The following is a 21,780-nucleotide window of genomic DNA, read 5'->3' on the forward strand; positions in this document are numbered from 1 at the left end:
ATGCAAATTCTGAAAGCATAACTCGTCTATTTGTTTTATTGCACATGCATGTCATCATGATACAGTACCAATCATACAATAGGGCTCTGACAATAATACAGCCATTAGTTCTTGTTGATGACAAATATGTTATCTCCAGCTGACAGCTGTTAGAATGATCCGTAATACTATTTACATTTTCTGTACATACTGATTCAGGCAGAACAATTTAAAGGCAGAGGTTAGTTTACATGTGGACTCAGAGTCCCTTGTTTTGACATTACAGTTACATTGTGTGATCCACAGACAGGCTCAGAAGAGTGACAGTTTAGCTTCCAAGGTGTTTAGTGTGTCTCCCCTGTGCTATGAGCTTCCCTGTGGACTTGTCAGTGAGATCCACTGTGGCAAACGCCAGCGTCCGTCCTTGCTTCAGAACCTGAGCAGTGATGAGTACGTCCTCACCGATCTTGGCAGCATTCATGTACCTGTAAGACATTTTTTATTTTTTTTTGCCAGTCATTTGTAGTTTATGGAGTTAATCTTCAACCTGACCTGGTTAACATGCGGAAGGACAAGGTCACCCTCAGTGGGAATAAATGGGAACATACAAGTGTGGAGTCAAATTCAATACATTTTTAAGATATATTCATATTTTGATGGTTCCAATGTTGATATGAACATTAACTTTACTAAAATCTGGACTGTACTGATGACACTGAAATCATATCTGTATTTTGACTGGGCTTGTAGGAAGGAGTTTGCATCGTAATTCAACTAAAACTTAAACTAAATACTATTATTTCTTTATGCTCTGTACTTTCACGTTAAATGCGCATTCTTAGAAAATTTAATCTCAATATAAACTTTTGGTCAGTATTTCTAAAAATTATCGTAGACATGCATTTTATAAATGTTAAATTAAAATATAAGAGTAAGTTGAAGTGGGGGAAATGAAAATATGAGCGTAAATGGTGTTCTAAGTGGTAGCTGTACGTCTCAGGTCCATGTTACAGTAATCTGTGAAGGTTTATTCTACACAATTATTTCATAACATCAATTTGGATTAGTGACAACTTTTTTCTTGGTATGTCATAATGTGTCACGGTAAAAGTCTGAAGTGACCATATCCTTTCATACTATGCTTATCTGTGATGTCAAAGAAATAAAAACTAACTCACGTTATGTTCATATCCACGCTGACGCCCGGTGATCCTCTTTCACTGTACATGATGGCCACGGTGGAGATGACGTCCACCAGAGTGGCAGTGAGCCCGCCGTGCAGCGTCCCTCCCCGGTTGGTGTGCTCCTCTTCTACCCGCATCTCACACACCACCTTACCCGGGCTGGCAGACAAAATATCCACCTCAGGGGGTAACACACAACAACAGCCGCTTATTTCTGACAGTGCAGCAACGCTTGATTTGTAATATAGACAATACACGCCCGAGAAGCGTCGGAGAAGATCTTTTCTTTACCTTGCTCAGGACTCTGTCGAAGCCAGGAGTATCTATCATTGATCTCATTACCAGTTTTAACGTATTTAAAGACATAGAAACCATAGTTAACGTTAAAAAGAAAAAGCTGTCAATGTCAAACTTCTGTTTACTAGACTACGTGCCGGAAACTGCTGCGCTCGATAAATTGTCCGGGTGAAACTTGAAGCTATCCTGCTAGCTATGTACCAAATATGAAGTTTAAAAAGTAAATAACACCGCAATAATACAAATATTTGGTGTTAATTGATAACTGCACATGTTACCTTGGGTAGTAGACTTTTTAATCATACAAGTAGAATTTGCTCTATTGTACAGTCTATGGTGGGTTGTTGTAACAACCGAACTAGCAACTTCACCCGGAAGCCTTTCAATGTTACAGAAAAGCCAACTTGACTTGACAACATGGGCTAATATTTGTTTTGTTTTTTCTTCATACTTAACGTTTCTTGTTTATTTAAGCCGACTTTTTACAGTCTATGAATTCGGCCAGTAAAACAATGGCGTCAACATCGGACTCCGCAAAACCACCAGTTTCGAGTGATGAAGAAAGCAGGACTCGTCTGTGCGAAGAGTTTGCAGCCATTGCGGGAACAGACAGCGCTGTGGCTCAGTGCTACCTGGCTGAGAATGAATGGGTGATGGAGGTACAGAGTCTGACTCATGGTCTGACTGCACCAGAGGCTTCTCGATTTATTACCCCGATAGATGACTGTTGTAGCTTCTGGGTTCCTGTATATCCTTAAAAAGTATTGCTTTAAGCTGTAATGATGAAAAAATGCTAAACGACAACCGTTATTTCTTTTTTCTAAATCTTTTCTATTTAAAAAAAATTGTTTCGATGTGTTTTGGAGACATGCATTAATTAATTTCACATCACACACTGGAATTTTGAGATGTTAAAATGCAGAATCTGAATCTGTCTGACCCACAGTGTGTTTGTGGGTCTGTATCATTCATTATAAGAGGTCTGTATCAGCACTCTAGACAAGTCAAGATTAAGGCGCAGTGACGTCACCCAGTTGAAGTGAACGCTCGTTAGTAAGTAAATACTCTAGGAGTCAAGGTAATAAGCCCAAACTTTATCAAATGTGTCTAACCTGCATAAATGTGCTCATACGTGAAAGGCTATATACTCTGTCCGTCCACAGAGTTGAAACTCTTTTTCAATAGGCCTGCAGTCAATGAGACGAGTTGAAATGAATGAATGCCTGTCTCACAAGCTTAACGCTAGCTCAGCAGCTAACAGCTAATTGTTACAAACGAGCTAAAAAGAAAGCTGCCAGTGTATGCATAGACTGTAGTAGGCCCTATGTCCATATTTCCCCCATACATACCCACATACACTCCATAGGAATGTTACACGAAAAATTGCCCCCGTTTTGTAATTTTTGTAAACGTTCACACCCCTAAAAGGATTGTAAATCTTAATGCAGTTAGTCCCAATTGACCTCATCATTCACTTGTCTTTCAGAGAGCTTTGAACTCATTCTTTGAGGCTGACATGGAGAGAGTGTTTGAAGAGGATTTTCCAGAGGAGGAGACCGGCCCCAAAGCAAAGAAGCAGAAGGTTGAGGAAAAACCTCCAGAGAGCTGGTAGTGCTAAGTTAACGTTTCAGATGAGAATTATGGATGACTTTTTTTGTTATTATAACCAGTTAGCATTCAACAACTCAAAATGTATTAACAGTGTCTGTAAAACCTTCCAGTATAGATTTGACTAAGGACAGTCCAGCCCCCGCACAGAAACCCTCAGACGAAGACGACAGCAAACTGTCGCTGATCTCCTGGAATGTGGACGGGCTTGATACGGACAACCTTTCAGAGCGAGCCAGAGGCCTGTGCTCCTTCTTAGCCTTGTAAGCTTTTGTTTATATACGGTTGTCTACTCTGTTGGCATAACTTGATATTTTAATACAATGTGGGAAAATCCACTCAAGGATACAGATGTCACATATTGGACAGTTCCCCTTCTTATTAGAAAGATTTCAGTTGAAAAGTGAATCTTCTCTTCGTGCAGGTACACTCCTGACGTGGTGTTCCTCCAAGAACTCATTCAACCTTACATAGAGTACTTGAAGAAACGGGCCGTCAGCTACCTAATCATTGAAGGTACTGTGTGTTCATTGGGGCCCTTTTTCACTGAATACTCAAGGTATTTACACAATGTCTTCAGTGCTCTGGTGTAGTTGTTTTATCTTTTGTAGGGTTGTGCTAAATATGAAAAAGGCCCCACCCCAACTGTATTATACAAGACATGGGATAAACTGTAGCCGAGCTCAGTCTTTCTCTCTTTGAACCGACCAGGTGGTGAAGAGGGTTACTTCACTGGGATGATGCTGAAGAAGTCCCGAGTCAAATTGGTAGAGAGCGAGATAGTGCCTTACCCCAATACTCAAATGATGAGGAATCTGCTCGTAGCTCAGGTTGGTGCACAGATAGCCGTCCCAACATACTTGATGTCATGCACTTGAACTCAGCTTGAACTTAGCAAATACAAAGTTGGATTTATCTCTTTCTCTCTTTTAAAATCAGGTGACTTTCAAGGGCCAGAAGCTGTGTCTTATGACGTCCCACCTCGAGAGCTGTAAAGGCCAAGCGGAGGAACGGATGAAACAGCTGCGAGTGGTGATGCAGAGGACGAGAGAGGCGGCCGACGACGTCACCGTCCTGTTCGGGGGAGACACCAACCTGAGGGACGCAGAGGTAAGTCTTTGCATTATTTAAACTAAAAAAACTTTAGTTGTCAATTTTCCTCCATGCCTGGAATCACACAGGTGTACCTCCTTATTAATCATTGCCCTGGGCTCTATTTTAGGTAGCCAGGGTAGGTCTGTCCCCCGGCGTATGCGATGTGTGGGAGAGGCTGGGAAAGCAGGAGCATTGCCGCTACACGTGGGACACCAAAGCCAACAGTAACAAGAGCGTTCCTTACATCAGTCGCTGCCGCTTCGACCGGATCTACCTCCGGCCAGCCACCAAGGCAGGGGTACCACGCCTGGCCCCAGACCACATGGCCCTGGTGGGACTGGAGAAGCTGGACTGCAGGCGCTACATTAGTGATCACTGGGGAATCTACTGCAGCTTCTCTGCTGGCTAAAGAAAATGCACAAAACCACCTGAAAGAGATCTGCAGGACTATAGTGTGTTCCCAGTGTCTGGGTTCAGACCACAACTCTCTCTCTGTGAAAGAAGATGTTCTGACCTGGTTTATCTGTCTCTTGCTGGAGCAACTGTTTATGTTTAGTTTTTTTACTATTTGCAAGTAGCTAATGTACAATGTAGAAAAGCACCAATAAATGTTAAAATGCCAAAAGTTTGCACCGTTTTCAAATTAAACTTGAGCAGTTGAAAGTTGGAAGTCACCTAGGCAGGTGATGTTTGCCCAGTGGTCATGGTATTGTAGCAACTTTAAATCTTCTCATCCACATCATCCCATCAAAATGCTTCTTTCAACATGAAATAGTTTCCAGATGCCTTTCAAAATAAAATCCACTTAAGTGGATGGCTTCTGACATATATAATGTTAAAAATGAATGCAACTGATAGTTACAATACTAACTCATGAGGGCAGGACTGTGTGTTGGTAGTTATAGCATCTCACCATTAGAGAGCACTGCAGAGTTGAGCTGTAATTGTAAAAAAAAAAAACATGACCACCTCTAAAGACTGTCCAGAGCTCAATATTTACCATACAAATACATTAAATACTGAATGTTGACTCCAAATTTAACTTAATGGTGATCCATTACATCACTGTAATTTAAGCTTTAAGTCCATAAACAATGACCAAACAGCAAATTCCTGCTGATTTAACCCACTGAAACATTTATTTTTCACTCCTTATTCATCTTTAATTCTCAGCAGACTTACTTAAAAATTACTTAAATTTTACTTGTCTTATTATGAGTGGGTTTGACATAGTAAAAAAAGATTAAGACAAATTACATTTACACAAATAAAACTCACAGGGCCAGACAGAACAGATCAGTCTATATAATTAATGTAATTCACTGATTTCTTTCTACATAATCTGTTAGAATAATTAGATAATTTAGATAATGTGACAATAAACGTTGAAAAATATGTACCGATGTAAACTTTAATCAGAGGGCAATAACAACATCATTTTAAAGGGAAAATGTTATACCCAAACATGATTGAGTTTGGACGGTCCAGCTTAGCCCTGTTAGTGTATGTGTGTGTGTGTGTGTGTGAGTATTTATTTATTTGATTTTATTAGGATCCCCATTAGCTGATGCAGAAACATCAGCTAGTCTTCCTGGGGTCCACACAAAACATATACAAAAAAGAAAAACATAAAAAAAAAAATATATATATAAAAAAAAAAATAATAATTTATACAAAGAAAAACAATCACAAAACATATAGGAACGAAACCATTAATACACAAAAAAAACAAAAACAAAAAGCATTTAAAAATATAAAAATAGCAGGTCTCTAATCTCTAATGCGGACAGCAATTAGGTGTTGTTTCACATGTTTTTTGAACCCAGTTTTATTCAGATTTTTAGAGATATGCCCTGGGAGGGAGTTCCATTCAACCATAGCTCTATACAACACTGTACGTTGTTTTGAATTTGTTTTGGCTTGTGGAATAGTGTAGTTTCCACTGGTGGCATGTCTAGTGGGGTATGTGTGTGCATTAGAACTGAGTGTGAGTTGCCTATACAAACAATCAGGGGTTTTGAGTACATTGATATTTTTCACAAATGAGAGAAGGGAAGCTTTTACCCTCTCATCTACTTTTAGCCAGAGGAGTTGGTCATGCATGACGTTTATATTAGCTCTCAGTATCATGAATGTGTGCCTTTCTCAAAAGTAAGCCTTGCCGATGGGATGCCATAGACTGACTGAGAAACAAGTTAATCTACTTTCTACATTTTGACAGTCTCACTTTTTAGGTATCAGTCGAAACCTCCTCCACAGTCTCTGCCAACACACTGTCAACGCGTCTCCCTCCCCTCTCAGTGTGACACACTCTTCAAATCTCAGAGTGAGTTTTCATGTTTTTGCTCCACGAGCGAGCAGACAGCACAGTATTCAAAGTGCAGTCGCACAGAGTGAATAAGAGCTGACCTTAGGAGAGGCCACGGACGTGACTCTTTCCTGGGAGCAGACGTAGAACAGTCTTACATAGGGCCACTGATAATGATCTTCATTTTTGAATTATCATTTCATCTTAAAATTGTCCACAAGTAGTGAAAAATGACAATTACAATTTCCTAAAACCTAAAGATGTTTTGTTTTGTCCTACCAATTCAGACTTTATGAAAAAGAGACGCCAAATACTAACGTTTAAAAAGTTGGAAACACCAACATTTGTGACATCAAAAATAACTTAAATTATCATTTATAAAATATATCTATTTTTAATAATGCTTTCTTTCAATGTAATTATTATTTATTTATTATTTTAATCCTATTTTTAAAATGTTTTTTGTTGACAGTCCAGAATATAGTGATTAATAAGGGGTCAGCATGCATGACCCAAGACAAACAGGAGTGTGTTCGGTTACTTTCTGATACTAAACAATATACTGACATAAACTTATCACAGCTTCAAGCCAGTAGGGGATGGAAATAAACATCCAAACAACTGTTGGGGAGGGGAGCTAAAAAATGTTTAGATAACAGCGGTTGATTCCCATCAACATCCAGAGGTGCAATGCTTTGATCCTAGTTGTGTAAGCTACTGAGCAGTTTTCCCACTACAGCTCAAGGAGGAGGAGAACAGCAGGTCATCCACGGTACAGATGGAGGCAACAGCTGTCTGGCCCCAAGAAAGTGGCCATGTGATGTGCCTTGAGCAAAATCCCTCTGACAGAGGCCCATAAACATTTCCCTCCTTCACAAAATCCATTCACATCTGCATCATAACTTTTCCCACCGGAAGGCTGCGTGGACGTACTCCAAGATCATTTCACTCTCTCTTCACATTTCACCCCGAGACGTGTTTTCCCAAACACCAGCAGGCTCTAAGATGACGACCTATTTTAAGAGCTCTCCTTCAAAAGTGTAGCCTTCAGTGATAGCTGGGGCTTTCATTTGAGGCCCCGTCAAAATGAATGTTCTCGGCCCGTGTGGACGTATCCATGGTCCTGTGGGGAGGCTCTGGGGTGAGGTTTGTCCTTTGAGGCAGGCTTGGATGATGATGGATCGGACACAGATCTGACCCCAGCCCGGAATGGATGGGCGTGTTGAGTGGACAAAAATCTGTGCTGCAACGCCTTCTAACAGCTGATGCAATAAAATGCATGAGGAATGTGTTCTGTTGCAATTGTGATTGATTGATTGTGATTTGCTGTATTTGGGATGTGAGCAGATGGCTGCTTGCAGCATAGCCACTGTACTGGTGTGTGTGTGTGTGTGTGTGTGTGTGTGTGTGTGTGTGTGTGTGTGTGTGTGTGTGTGTGTTTGGGGGTGTGTGGGGGGGGGGGGTTTCACCAGCAGAATCTATCCTAACCATGTCTGTTAGATCATCTCCATACAGACGCCCACCTACCCCTGTACAGATAGCTAGTCAGAGGCAAGGCAAGGGCAAGTGTAAGTGGTGCTCAACTCGATATCACCCCGCCACATCCATCACTACTTCCCATCAAAATCACAGTGACAAACTGCCCCAGAAGCCAGAATTATTTCTGGACGTACAGTGCTGCTGCATATTTGAGGACTGACAGTTATTTAGAGGTTTGCAAGATAAGGGGAAAACCTTCTGAGCAAGAAAATGTTGTCTTTCATCACTCTCAAAGGGGTCAGAGAGACTTAGATTCAGGGTTGAGCTTATGACGTGTGAAGAAAGATTATATGAAATGTGTGGCACCTCAACAAAGGTAGAAATGTATCTTGCAGTGGAAGCTTTTCAACACATCTGTGAAAACATCTGTAGATAATGCAGTGTTTCCCCACCCAAAGCAGCTAATCTAGGCAGCTTTTTCCATCTTAAATAACAGGGTTGACAGATTGTTAAGTAAAAGCAAAAAGGACAGGGATTCACTCAGTATTACATAAGGATCCTGAGCTGTAAATAATTAAACAAACTGAGGAGTGGATTGGATACAAGTTCATATATAGTAAAAGTTGCAAATGAGAAGATTCCCCAAAATGTCAAACTATTCCTGTAAGAACATTTCACATTTATTACATTTATAACATAATTATTAAAAGGTGGGTTTTAAAATATATGTGGGGAAAAAAACAGATTCTTTTTGTAACAAAGATTTTATTTTCTCATAAATAACACTGAACAAGCATCGTACAGCGATAAATATCAATATTTATACACTGTAAAATTCTCTGTATTACAAAATACAGCATATGTGTAATGCACTTGATACAGATGAGAAGTATTGCATTTCATAGCACCAAACAAGACCCTTAACTCAACACCTTTAAGACAGTTCCGGTGTACAGTTCCCATATTCGAGTCTTGTGAGGGTACTCATGAAATATACTTCCCTTAGGAATCAGTTGTTGCATAACTATTATCTAAGTTAAGTTAGAGCCCACCTAGGAAGTACCAAAGCCTCTACTGTAGACCAGATCATTTCACCCATAATCTTCACTAAAATGGTATGACGTGTGTCCACAGCGGCAAGTTCCATGTGTTTGATTTTTGCATTTAAAGCTCCCATATTATACACTTTTCGGTTCTATTATACACCATATTATATGGTCTTAGTGGTCCCTAATACGTTTTTCTTTAATTGTTTGCTGAAAAAAACTTTCAGATAATTTATTGTACTATGCTGATGTTCAGCTAATCTCACAATGGCCTATTTTTTAAAAAGAGCTGCAGCTCCCCTCGTAAATATACAATCTTTGAGCTGCCCCCGCCCCCTGTCCGGAAGCGAAGCCAGATACGCCTCGCCCTCTGTCTGTCAGGGCCGTGGACCAATAAGAAATAGGGGTGTGGGCTGCACAGTGGAAGCTTCTGGCTTTCCAGTTTGTGAGGTCAGAAAAGGGGAAAATTCTGACTGGAGTATATTGGGGGGGAGGGGTGGGGGTTTCAGAAAGGGGGAGAGTGAGAACAGGAGATATTGTTATTTTTAAAAATATTTTGGCAGTCTCTAGGCACACCGTGGACCCATGGATATGTTAGAACACATTTAAAAAGTGCATTTAGCATAATATGTGACCTTTAACAAAGAGGAAGACCCACTTGCTTTCACACACGTGAGCAGAACAGTTTCATCAAATCACCCCTTATTTGGAGGGTATAGACACTTCTTTAAGAAATGTCACTGCTGGCTAGTATGTTTACTTTCTTTCTCATCTGGAACTGTGGGTAGATTTTTATCAATCTTGCAGCCATAACGTTTTCTCATCTGTCTGCAAAAGCTTTCAATTTAAGTAAGAAACCGTGACAATTCAGAAGATTTTCATGTGATAGGAGTGAGAGGTATCAATGAGCGATACGTATTGGTTTAGGTACTATCGAAAAGGTGTTGAACGAGTTGTTCTGATCACAGGTGTGTGTGTGTGTGTGTGTGTGGGACTCTTCCATGTCGGTGGCAACGCAGAAAGGTCTGTCAGAGGCAGCGGGAGGTAACAGGCAGGTCGAACACCAACACAAACCTGGGAATATTGACACTCGCCTTTTACAGTGGCTCAACAGACAACTTAAATGCAGTTTATGTTCACTTTCCGAATAGAAAATAAATGTTTACAAGCAGATCTTTAACACTGGAAGTAAACAGCTATCCTCCACACTTGGCTAAAGACCTTATTGGTAGGACTTCTATCATATATATCTATATATATATATATATATATATTTGCTTTCAAACATTATTGCTAATTTCATACAGGAAGGGGCCCTTTTAACCAACATTTTAGTGTGATAACTCACCTTTTTCAGAGACTGACAGCATGGAATGTGTTTTGGCGAAAAATCGAATAACAAATAAATTGTACAAAAATTGAATTAAAAAAAAGGTTGTCAGCATTACAAACAGGCTTTAGTGAACAAATATGGGGACAGAGATGGATATTTCATATAGGAGCCCTTATTATTCCTCAATCAGACTTTGTCTGAGGAGCAGCATCACAATAATTCATGTAAAAAAAAGAAAAAAAAAGTATTATCACAATCATCACCTAGTGTCCGTGTTGTGTTTGATTGTCGGCTTCGGAGACACATCAGTTTCAATTTATGACCAACCAAACCCCTTCCAAGTTTAACTCATCCATACGAAAATAACATTTGTTTGTTTGTGGTGGTCTGTGCAAAAGGAACCTGCAGCACGAAAGCTTTGCTGTTGCGTTATTGAGAGCTAAAACACAAAACACTGTTCACAGATCATTTTACATAATTAACACCAACGTTAAAGTAATAAAGTAAGTCACGTGTAGCCACAGCTCAGGTGTCATGGCAACTGACAATGATATCAAATTATGGCACATAAAAAAGATCAGCCGCTTTCTCTCATCTATAGCTTACTCGACTAATACAAGATAAACCTTACATTAACGTAGGTTTGTGTTATTTTGTATGCATGTCAGATTAGTTTGGTTTCAGCACTGAAATCAGACATTCATGCCATTTTGTCACATTTCTTCAACATTGCACAGCGTTGTCAAAACCTTAAGTAAAAACGTTTTCATAATCTTAACGGATAATCTCTCGGCTAAAGAAAAATGTGTGTAAAATCAAAAGGGAATTATCAACATTTAAAAAGGAATAAAATCTTGACATCTCAGTTTCAGTTGGGCGTGGGAATCTTTGGTTACGTTCCGAATCGCATACTTTCTACTATATAGTATGTAGAAAAAAGATTTAGGATGTCCCGATTCTTGTGGCCAGATTTAGGATGGTTAGAAGTACCCGGATGTCCTACTTCATGCGGCCAAGATTGTTAGTGTTGAAAACTGCATCCTATTTGGGCGATTCTGACCCACAATCCATTGCGCACGTGAAGTGACGTCACATCGACGAAGCCTCCATATGAAAACTAAAGGGGATGCGACGGATATAAAAGCAAGAGGCAAGATCAAGGCGCAATGTTATGTTGAAATAAGAGAGTAAAGTATGTCCCAATAGTATGCATACTGCATCCTAACTAGATTATTTTAATCGTCGGATGTAGTATGTAGAATAGAAAAAAGAAAGAGTATGCGATTCGGAACGCAACCTTTGTTTAGCAGAGAACATGTGGCCGTGCTACTGAGGGGAGATGATCACGCTGCACTTTAACTTTCCAGAAACATTCCTGAGTTTCCCGCTGTGAAATCTGCTCTCCTCTCCAGCTGCTCTTATCAAAACTGCAGAGGCGCTAAAACCATCTCGGGCCAGACAAGGCCAATACAGCTGACGTGCTCATAAGCCAGCAGAAATCACACAGAGGAGGGGCTGATGCTCGCGTCGGAGAGCTTCTCCCCCTCTCTCTCTAGAATCCAAAAATAAGACACTTGAAAATAAATTAACTGGACTAAAACAGCCAAATCTTTCAAAACATATGAATAATGCCCTTATTAGTTTGTGCCGTGAAGTGGCACTGGGTGTGAAACAAATCAGGATCTCAAAACAAAACAACAAAAGATGTAGTATGAAAGAAAGGTGCATAGGTTGGCATTCTTTTGACACCAACAATGGAAAAAACAATTCCTTGGTTCTCTAGAAAGCTCCAAATTGCACATTCATAGTGTTAGCAGGCAGTAAATGCCTGGTTATATTTTTGTTAATGACTCACTCACTCAGCCACCTCTGATATCTATAAAAGAAGGGGGGTGGGGGGGGTCATCATTTCATTGACATCTCTTGTAAATGTTGAGAAGTACCTTCATGAAAATAACAATAAATTCCCAATATGATGTACCGCAAAATTGTTTCTTCAAAAAAGCTTTGTGGTCCCCACATTTTCTAAAACACCGTACCGACTAAAGTTGTATGCTTTTTCATAGTTTTTCTCCCAAGGGTGGTGAGAATAAGGTATGTAAAAAAAAATTAAATACCACACCTTCCGACACTTTCCCCCACAGCGTCTAAACTCAGAGAGGGTTCCTCTCAAGCTCCACAGTCTTACAATTTTGGTGAGCAGTTCATAGGACGTTTTGGCTGGTCACACCACATTAACGCAGTTCCCCCCGCCGGCCGTGGCCCTCTTGCTGCAGTAGGAAAAGCCGCTGTGGTTGGCGGAGGAGCCGTTCATGTGTGAAGACTTCAGCTCCATCTGGCAGGCGGCGATGGCGGCGTTGAGCTCGACCTGAGCCCGGTGCACCACATAGAACATCAGGCCGATGCTGATGATGATCTGCAGAGGACAAAAAGGGGCAAAGTCATCATGTTGTGTTCGACAGGGCTGAAACACAGCATACATGTTTTTAGAGCTTTATTTTTTTGTGCTTTTGATGGTGAGCTGAACTCCATAATATTCTGATGCGTTTACTTATAGTTGGCTCTCCTCATAATAGTATAAAAGGCGAGACATACACATCTATTACCATAGTCAACATGTCTTATATAAGCCTGTCAGATACACCGAGCAGCTATAACATGTATCAACTACTAACTACCTTATGGGAGAGATTTTGGAAGTTAGGGATGCACCCATGCAACTATTTATCTATACACCCATAATCATATGATGATACCAATGCTCTTATTCCCAAATCAAAAATTAAACTCATTGGGATCATTTTAAGTGAAAGCATAGTTTGGTGTACTATGAATAAAGAGAACTGTGAACACATGTATATACTGTATAAGGCCTAGCATTCGTACAAGAGAAGAAAACAAACGTTATTCATCTCCAAAGGGAAACTGTATTGTTACTGGGGCAAAATGTAATTACAATGAAAAATCTAAAGTTCATTCAAAATTAGAAATGTTCATGGTCCCATTTTCTCTGATTGTAGCAGTCATCTGACCTCTCCCAGCACAGAAAGGAGTCATAGTTGATGGAATTATTGCCAAAAAAACTTTCTGTACCGGCTGTCAACTTCCAGTTGAGCTGAAGTATGCGAACTGTGTGTCTTTCAGAAGCCATTGCTACATCCCTTTCTTCACATAAACATACTATTCATGTAACTTAAGCTTTTAACATAGGATCATGTTTGACAGGTTTGGTAGAAGGGAAATACGTTGAGTGTGTATAGGAGAGAAGAAGCACTGACTTCACTAACAAAACATTTGACAAATGTCAATTCCTGTAATGTTGTCATTTACTGTAAGGATGCAACTCTAAGCTGTTTGTTTGCTGGAAAATTCTTATTACAGATGCAACTTTAGATTTTTGCAGATTGGGTTGCACTCTCAACCCTGCCTCTCTCAATGAGAGACCATGATTCACAACAGGGTCTATCAGTGTAGCCCTTACTGTATTTCATCAGACATTACAGCTCTATGTCTTCTAGGTCTTCCTCCACACATCCACACTCTCACTGCCACTCTTCTACCTCCAACAACCTGTCTTCCTGGGTCCATTTCCAAAAAAATATATATTTTTGAGCTTTCCCTTTACACTGTATATATGTTCACTAACAAGTCTAAACAAGACATCTTAGTGTTTGAGTTGAAATTGCAATCCGCAGTGTTTGAAAGGGATTCATTCTGTTTTGAATGTGTGGTTTATAGTTGTGGCAGCAGTGTGTTAGCATTTGAAAAAAGTGCTGGAAATCCACAGTGTTGTGCAGGCTGTGGTTAAGCCATGAGATAGGTGTGTAGAGTTTTGAAGGTTGTGTATAAGCAATGAAAAACGAGCTAAAACGAGATACAGTTTGGTCCGAATGAACCGCTGCTCTGCATACTGTTGTTAGAGTTTTGCACTTGTCGTTCCAGTTGTGCCCACTGTGGTTTAGCAATCGTAAAAAACTGTAAAGGTTGAGACAGTGATTCTGGAGAATGCTTGTTTTTTTCTCAAAATCAGTGAATTATCATCACGATCTGCCATGTGTGCTCTGATCAATCCATCCAATCAATCAATATGTCTTAACATTTGCGACATAATCCAGGTCATGAAGCATACGTGAAAAACAAAGTGTGATGTGATTCATTTATCGGCTAAGGCTCACCTGCAGGCTGAACACAAAGTAGCCGCTGACGCTCTGCTCGGCGATGACGTCCTCCATGGTGCGCAGGGTGGTGCCCAGGTAGGAGTTGAGAAGCTGAGTGGGCAACAGGCCCACAGAGGAGGCCACCAGGTAGTTTGGCAAGGACACATCTGTGATCTTTAAGAAGGAGAAACATCTTGTGTCAACTTCATATATTTACTCAAGTACTGCCCTTTAAGTACACTGTAAAATGCAGAGGAGTATAAATTGAAAGTAGCAGTATGGAAATATTCAAGTAAACCTCAACTAAAACTCGTGTTTTCAACAAATAGACCTTTCCCCTTTAAAGTTTCATGTCAAGACCCAAAGAGGTCAAATGATCAAACAATTCAAAACAAAGTTAATGTTATAGAAAAGTCCAAAATATGAATTCAGATGAGTGTATCAGAACTTGTTATAGAGAATCATTGCATTATTCTACGTTTACTTAAAGAACAGAATACTGATTTTACCAATGAGCGCAGGTCATGTGAATTCACAGTATTGACATCCGTCCTGTAGAATATAAAACTTAAAACTGCTGAATCCTCTCTCACTGTCTTTTATCGTTTAAAAAAAACATTTTCTATGTGAAAATAAACCAAAACATCAACTAGCGGCAGTTTTTGTAATAGGATAGTGCAGATGTATTAATTTCAAAATCTGCAAGATCCTATTTGGTACGATCTGGTGTAATTGCCTCATGTAATAACATTAAGCCACCGCACATCCAGCTCAGTGTCTATTTTCCTATCTCATTACAGCCACCGAAATTTAAGCAAGTGTCTGCCTCGCCGCCACCCTCGATCCCTTGATTAAGGGATGACATAATCCGCTGTGTGTCTGTGCTGGGTGTGTAAGGATGTGACCTTGGCACTGTGTGCACTGTTCACAGATAGCGGGAATGTCAGGGGCCAGTGGTGTGTTGCTGCAAGACACTGCCTGAGACAAAATGTTATCAGGGCTGAAAAAAAGTTCTACTTGATCCAGCCAAAGTGTCTCCTCCTGGTGATAGATCCTAAAGCCTCTCCTGTTATCACACTACACACTGATAAGAGCCTGGGTTACACTTCATGGGGCACCCGGCTGTTATCAAAACATGGCTGATCCCTCTGAGCATTTTTCTCCTCCTCAGTGCAATCATGTAACAGGCCTTTTCTCCTTGAAATATGTGCCCTGATGTGTCCACGCCATGTGTCAACCCAGACAAAACGCCTTCAGTTCAGTTGATCTCTGAGACATGACATGTGAGCCTGTGAGAGCTGCAGAAGAAAAAAAAGGAGTGCCCTCAGTCTTCTCTCAAGCCTATAACCTCTGAAGTGTCTTTCCACCCAGGCATCTAACATGTGCAGCTGTCTTATAAAAACGACAAGGGCTGGCCCATGGTATTTTTATAACCGTGCCGAGAACTGCTACTCACTTCTGCAAGCCGGTTTATCAACAACCCAATCTGCAAATTCAAGTGAAAAACACATCCCTTTCCTGAACTTGACATGATTTATTTAGAGCAGCTAGCGTTGCAGGTTTGAGTTTGTGCTCGTAAACAAACAGGAAGGAGGGAATATATATATATATATCTCAGGATTGCTTCTGTATGCCTTTTTATTTGGACAAGCACAGCAGGGTTTCTTAACCTTTGTAACCAAGACTGAGGTGTGCAGGGGTGATAATTGGCTGCAAAAACATGGGGTGCCTGTAGTTAGGCTCCTATAAATAACACGGCGAATTCTCCAATTGCTTCATCAGCTGGTTATGACATCAGAGGGATGGAGGCAGGCCAGCGCAGCGAGCGGTGGCAAAGGGCATAATGCTATGATAAAAAATACACCTGAATCCGCCTACTTTGTCCGCAAACATTTTTCCCGAGCTGTCCCATTATTTTGTCAACTGCTGCAGTATGTGTGTCGTTCTTAGGTTACCCGGTAAAACATAGCACCATCCACTTCAGCAGAAAGAAGCAGGGGGCACGGTGAAATGTAGCCTCGGCCCTCGTCCACTGAAAGTGCTTACCAAGGGCACAGCAGACAACACATAACTCCTGGGTGAGCCAGTAGCTAAAAGTTACCCACTCACCGTTAAGTTTCACCTTTTGTGGTTGAGAATAGGATCATAAAGATACAAAAATCAGCCAGGCTAAATAATGAGCCCCTCAACATTAGTAATATTACAAGGTGATACTGCAAGAGGCTGAGCTGAGTTTGAAACACCAGGAAGAGTAAATGTAGCAGTGGAAGCAGGCAAACTGTGGGATTCATAATTCCCCGGCAAAGGCTGCACTCTGTCTCTGACATTCACTTCACCAACTGTAAAGCTACATAACCTGCTAATTATCCATACACATGACATATCCAGCAGTTACTTAGCCACATTATTATTTAGTCTTGTTCACTAGCTAGTTGCTAACTTTGTCTGTGTCTGCTGTTAGGTACTGAGCAGGTACACGTGTTCAGTGTGTTTTTAGAGCTGTATTACGAAAAACAGTTGCCTGCTGCGTCTGACAGCAATAAGAGTGTTGAGAGTGAACCAGACACATGTAAACTTGAAGCTGCCCAGTTAAGCAATCTGCTAAAACTTGCTGTCAAGCTCTGGAATAACAACCGTGGAAGTCATACTTTGGACTTTGATTTATGACAGTTCAAAGCACTATTAGGTCAGCCAACTCCGCTCAGGCCCAACCCACGGATGCATTTGTAAAATAATAATAATAATAATAATAATAATAATAATAATAATAATAATAATAATAATAATAATAATAATAATAATTAATAAAACTAAATTTACAATTAAAAATGTGCATATCTATACATCTGTGAACCTAAAATATATAAAAGGGAACAATCTTAAAAATCAAAACAAGGACTCAACACGGACACACTGCTGTCAGAAGAAAACAAACAACTGACGGAAGTTGAGACTAACCAAATGAAATATGACAAATAAAACCTGGCATGCAACCATATATGACCTACTTGTGTAGCATCATTGTGGCTGAGCTGTCCGAAAGCTGCTTTCCTCCTCATAAAGTGTTTTATTTGCTTGTAAATAATGACCCAGAGCAAGATAGAAAACAGTATTTCTTCGAGGCTGTCAATTAGACGGCACAATTTGACCCTGGTAAAATGATTGTGGAGAAGCAACATTGCCAGTGACATAGGCAGCAGCTGGGCAGTGCAGTGTGAAAAGTCTGTCCCTTTGACATTGACACCTCATTTTAACCTCAGCAGAGTGGAGCAGTAAATTCAACGTTGTAACTACTGTTAAAGCTTGTGCCATGGTGTACTGGCATGAGAGAGAGGGCATTTCAACCTTTGGTCACAGAGATACACTATGTCCCAACCACGAGACTGAAAGTATGAACAAATGACAAACAGAAGACACTTAAAGTCAGTCAAGCAAAAAGAGACCATCTGCTGGGTTTGCAAGTCCTGCTCAAAAAAAATAACCCTTTTTTTACAGGTGAACCATCACAACGGCCTGAATCAGTCAGAAGAGTCCACCATGATCTCAGCTCAGTGTTACCAAACGACTATTTTTTGCTTGTCTAAAACTGTTGTCTTAGTCATAAATAATGAGCAACTTGCTCCAGATAAAAGTGTCGAGCTGGCAATTTTTTTTTAAAATCTGCATCTATCTTGATAATGGATTCATTGTTTGACTTATTTTTCCCCGAGTAAAAAAGGAGAATGTTTGCTTGTTCCAGTTTCTGAAATGTGAGGATCTAATGCTTTTTGTTTGTCACACGTGATAATTAACTAAAAAATTGTTTTTGAATTCATGCATATATTGCCATCCAATTCCATAACATCAAATGTATTATTCTCTTTATATGATAGAAAATAATAGATTTTGGAAAAGGCAGCCTGAAACAATGTTTTTAATGGTTTTCCAACCTCTACAACAAATAATTAGAAAGAACTTTGAATACAATGAATAAAGGAAAACTTCCACCAAGTATGGCCTCAGAATTTGGGGTTGGATCAATAACAGCCAGGACCCAACACGAGAATATTTTAATGCATTTCACAGAGTGAGGGTTGTGGTTTTGAGTGTGGATATATAACTGCCAAAAGCCAACGCGTAATCCATACAGCCCAGGAATGACTACGTAAATCATTCACCCCAGATAAGTCACAACTGCTTTTGCAGCATGCAATTACTGTGCTTGTAAAAGTTACGTCATCTAGTTTTTCCGCCTTTCCTTTGCTTCAGGTCTGTGCATCAACTCCTTCATCCCTTTAAGCTATAAAAGCCATTTAAGCCTTCACATTCTGGATGTTTGCTCTCACAAGACTGGTTTCCGTACACATGCCACATTTCAAACGGTTCCACTATTCACTTTGTCACAATGACACTATTCACTCAAACAGAATTCAAGTAATACTGAATCATGGTGATGGCTTCAACTGCATGATTTTTTTTCATCTGTTCTCTGTTTTAACATGTTTAATGAAGGTACATTTCAATTGATCTAAAATACACTGAACTGTGCCCTTCCTGCAGACTTTACAATTATTTCAATGCTAGTTTTAAGGGCTGTGAATCATTAGGAATCCTGCGATTAAATTCCGATTCCTGGGGTCACAATCCGATTCAAAATGTATTTCTCGATTCAGTTAAAAGGAGTATTTTAGGATTTACTCCAGTCCACTGTGTGCTAAGATGCGGTTTAAAGTCCAAATTAAAGTCTATCGATCTTAATTTAAGTCTATTTTAATGTGAAACTTGTAATGCATTTGATTTTAAGGCAAGTCAACAATACTGGCAGAAACAAACACATATATTTAAAAAAAAAATGAAAAAAGAAAGGAATAGCAATTTTTACATGAGTATTTTTTTTTTCACCACCCTACTAGTTATTATAATCATTTAAAGTAATCTATTGTTTGGCAGTCAATTTCAATTCCAGAGAGATATTGTGCAGTCAGGTTCACTTAGAGAAAACGCAAAGACCTCTGTTTGCAGCAGTGGCCTGTATTGGCCCAGACAGCTTAGCTTGGATGGCTACATAACATCAATTCCATTTGGAAGTATCAATGAGTTGACTGAGAAGGGTAGTCGGGGGTATAAATTATTCATGACATGGATGAAGGTCAAGGACCTCAGGTTAAGTGAAGGAGGGCAACTGATTAGCTTTATAATGTAGGTTACGTGGTGATTGTTGGGTTGATCAATTACTTTAGATTTACCTTACAGAAAGGAAAAGAGGATGTCCAGACTTTGTCTTAATTATGGACGTCACCAGATCATTTTAAGTAAAAAAAAATAATGCTCCATATGTTATTAAGTATGTCTTCACTATCAGTACCACAACTGATTCTATAAAACTGATATTTGATGCCCTTATAGGCTAGATTTCATTTTATAGCTGCACTTCTTGTATCTACAAGTGGAACAAGCTTTCTTTCTGGAATGGCCTTTTACTTTCATGTCTGCTAATACTGTGGTCTGCCTAGCTTGAATATTGAACTAACATTATCAATCGAGTTGATCAATTGTTGCTTACATGTGGCTGAAGATCCTGTTTATTATTTCTATTTATGCTCATAAGTTTTTTTTTGTGTTAGTTTTATTTTCACGTGTTCAAATAATTCACAATCTATTTTTTTCTCTCTCTGCTCCTGGCTGGTCCCTTGCTGTGACCTTTCTGCTAAAATCCTATATCAAATTACAATGGACATTGCATGACCGTCTAATGTCCTTCTGAAGTAGGAAGGAGAAGCTGGCAATAAGTGTTTTCATACTCACCGAAAAAACTGCATTTTGGAGCCCAAAAGGAATGGGGGTGAGTCTCGCTAAGGCCACAACTTTGAGTCCACTTCCTCCCTCCACCACTCGTATGACAGCGCTTAGCTGTTCACTGTTCCCAACCTTGTTCAGCACCCACTCAGTCAATAGTCGTTTGCACACCAGGTGTGCCACAAAGGTCCCTATTAAAACCCCCACCATAACTAGTCCCATGCCCAGCACAAAGCCGTAGAGGTAGCCAGCCGCCACGTTCAGAACAATATATCCCCATCCGCACGGGAACGACACGATGATCAAACCCACTATGAACAGCAAGGCTCCGACCAGGCTGTCTAAGCTCTCCACCCAGAGCAGGAGTTCCTTGAGGTATTGGCGCACCAGGGCCACAGAGGAGAAGCACACTGCGGTCAGGATACAGACCAGCAGGGCGCTCTTCAAGCAGAAGGTGGTGATACAGCACGGGTGTCTGAACTCACCGCCACTGCTGAAGGTCGCTGTCCCTGTGGCACCTATGATCTCAGGGTCTCCATCCGACTTCCCTATGGGGGCCCCTGTCTCGTTGAAGGCGCTGCAGATCAGGATGTCAATTTTGTCACAGTCTTCTGTGGCTGTCCTCTGCAGCCAGCGGTTCAGCTGGATCTGTGTCTTGCCCACCGCATGCTTGACAAGCTTGGAGAAAAGCTGGACAGTCGTGGCCCCAGACATTGACATGTTGGCCCCTGGAGTAAGCTCAGCCAGGCTCAGATGGCCTGCACTTCCTAGAGACAGCTGTGACGTCTCAGATTTCACAGAAGGTCTTTACACCCAGTGCAAGTCCATGTCTAACGATAATAATTTGTAGAGCTTCAACAGAGGCAAGAGTTTGTTAACTTTAAAGAAGATGGCTTCAGCATTGGTAAGTCATTCTTATGACATACATATTATATCCGTCACTGTCCTTGGCCATTACATGAATTTAAAACGTTTATCTTGGGTACACAGGCTGGTCAATGTACCAGTCCAATGACTTCAAAGTGCCAGTCTTGTGGTCTCTGTCTGGAACACTCGCCATATTCAGGAGTTGTCGCTCAGCTCAGGTCAATGTAGAGTCAGCGGATGGAGGAGTCTGTCAGGACAAAACAATCCAACACTTCTTTGGACTGAGATGATTAGAGTAGAAGAAGTGGCACAAGAACACCAACTTTTTATGTGTAAACCAGCATTGGCATCCAGTTTACGTTTTACAAACTAGCATTAATCACTGCGTGGCTAACTTACTCCTGTGGTTAGCTAAAAAAACAAAAACTCTCCGTGGCTGCACTCGACCGCAGCATTTCAGGCATTTAACCCGCCGTAGTCGGCCTCCTCTTCGGGCTTCTCCCGGGACAGCAAATCGGCAAACAGAACGCACGAGTCGGAGGTGGAGAAGAAGTTCCCTCGTTCCTCTTGCTAGCTGTGTGTTGTTGTTTCTCTCGTGGCCCCCCCTCCACAGTAGAAGCTGCTGAAGCTGCTGCTGTCGCTGTTGGAGCTT

General features: G+C 40.6%; 3 protein-coding genes across 4 annotated transcripts; 1 reads left to right on the top strand and 2 right to left on the bottom strand.

Moving 5' to 3' along the window:
• Positions 1-20: 20 nt before the first annotated feature.
• On the bottom strand, positions 21-1,664 carry acot13 (acyl-CoA thioesterase 13). The gene is made up of 3 exons (XM_080046083.1): positions 1,455-1,664; positions 1,158-1,342; positions 21-464 (listed from the first exon to the last, which is right to left on the bottom strand). Exons 1-3 carry the CDS (start codon positions 1,536-1,538, stop codon positions 308-310), a joined length of 426 nt encoding a protein of 141 aa, XP_079902209.1. The 5' UTR covers positions 1,539-1,664; the 3' UTR covers positions 21-307.
• Positions 1,261-4,789, top strand: tdp2b (tyrosyl-DNA phosphodiesterase 2b). Of its 2 annotated transcripts, none has more exons than XM_080046079.1 (7): positions 1,261-1,273; positions 2,947-3,068; positions 3,182-3,331; positions 3,493-3,584; positions 3,780-3,898; positions 4,008-4,178; positions 4,291-4,789. In XM_080046079.1, exons 2-7 carry the CDS (start codon positions 2,977-2,979, stop codon positions 4,570-4,572), a joined length of 906 nt encoding a protein of 301 aa, XP_079902205.1. In that variant the 5' UTR covers positions 1,261-1,273; positions 2,947-2,976; the 3' UTR covers positions 4,573-4,789. The 2 variants fall into 2 exon arrangements, with proteins under 2 accessions (XP_079902205.1, XP_079902204.1); XM_080046078.1 differs by lacking the exon at positions 1,261-1,273 and adding an exon at positions 1,841-2,119.
• Positions 4,790-12,260: 7,471 nt separating this feature from the next.
• On the bottom strand, positions 12,261-21,431 carry tmem64 (transmembrane protein 64). Its single transcript, XM_080045155.1, has 3 exons — positions 20,271-21,431; positions 14,505-14,660; positions 12,261-12,745 (listed from the first exon to the last, which is right to left on the bottom strand). The coding sequence occupies exons 1-3, from the start codon at positions 20,979-20,981 to the stop codon at positions 12,554-12,556; spliced, it is 1,059 nt and encodes a 352-aa protein (XP_079901281.1). The 5' UTR covers positions 20,982-21,431; the 3' UTR covers positions 12,261-12,553.
• Between the last annotated feature and the right edge of the window lie 349 nt (positions 21,432-21,780).

Source organism: Ammodytes marinus, assembly GCF_949987685.1.
Source record: "Ammodytes marinus genome assembly, chromosome: 17".
Taxonomy (NCBI): domain Eukaryota; kingdom Metazoa; phylum Chordata; class Actinopteri; order Uranoscopiformes; family Ammodytidae; genus Ammodytes; species Ammodytes marinus.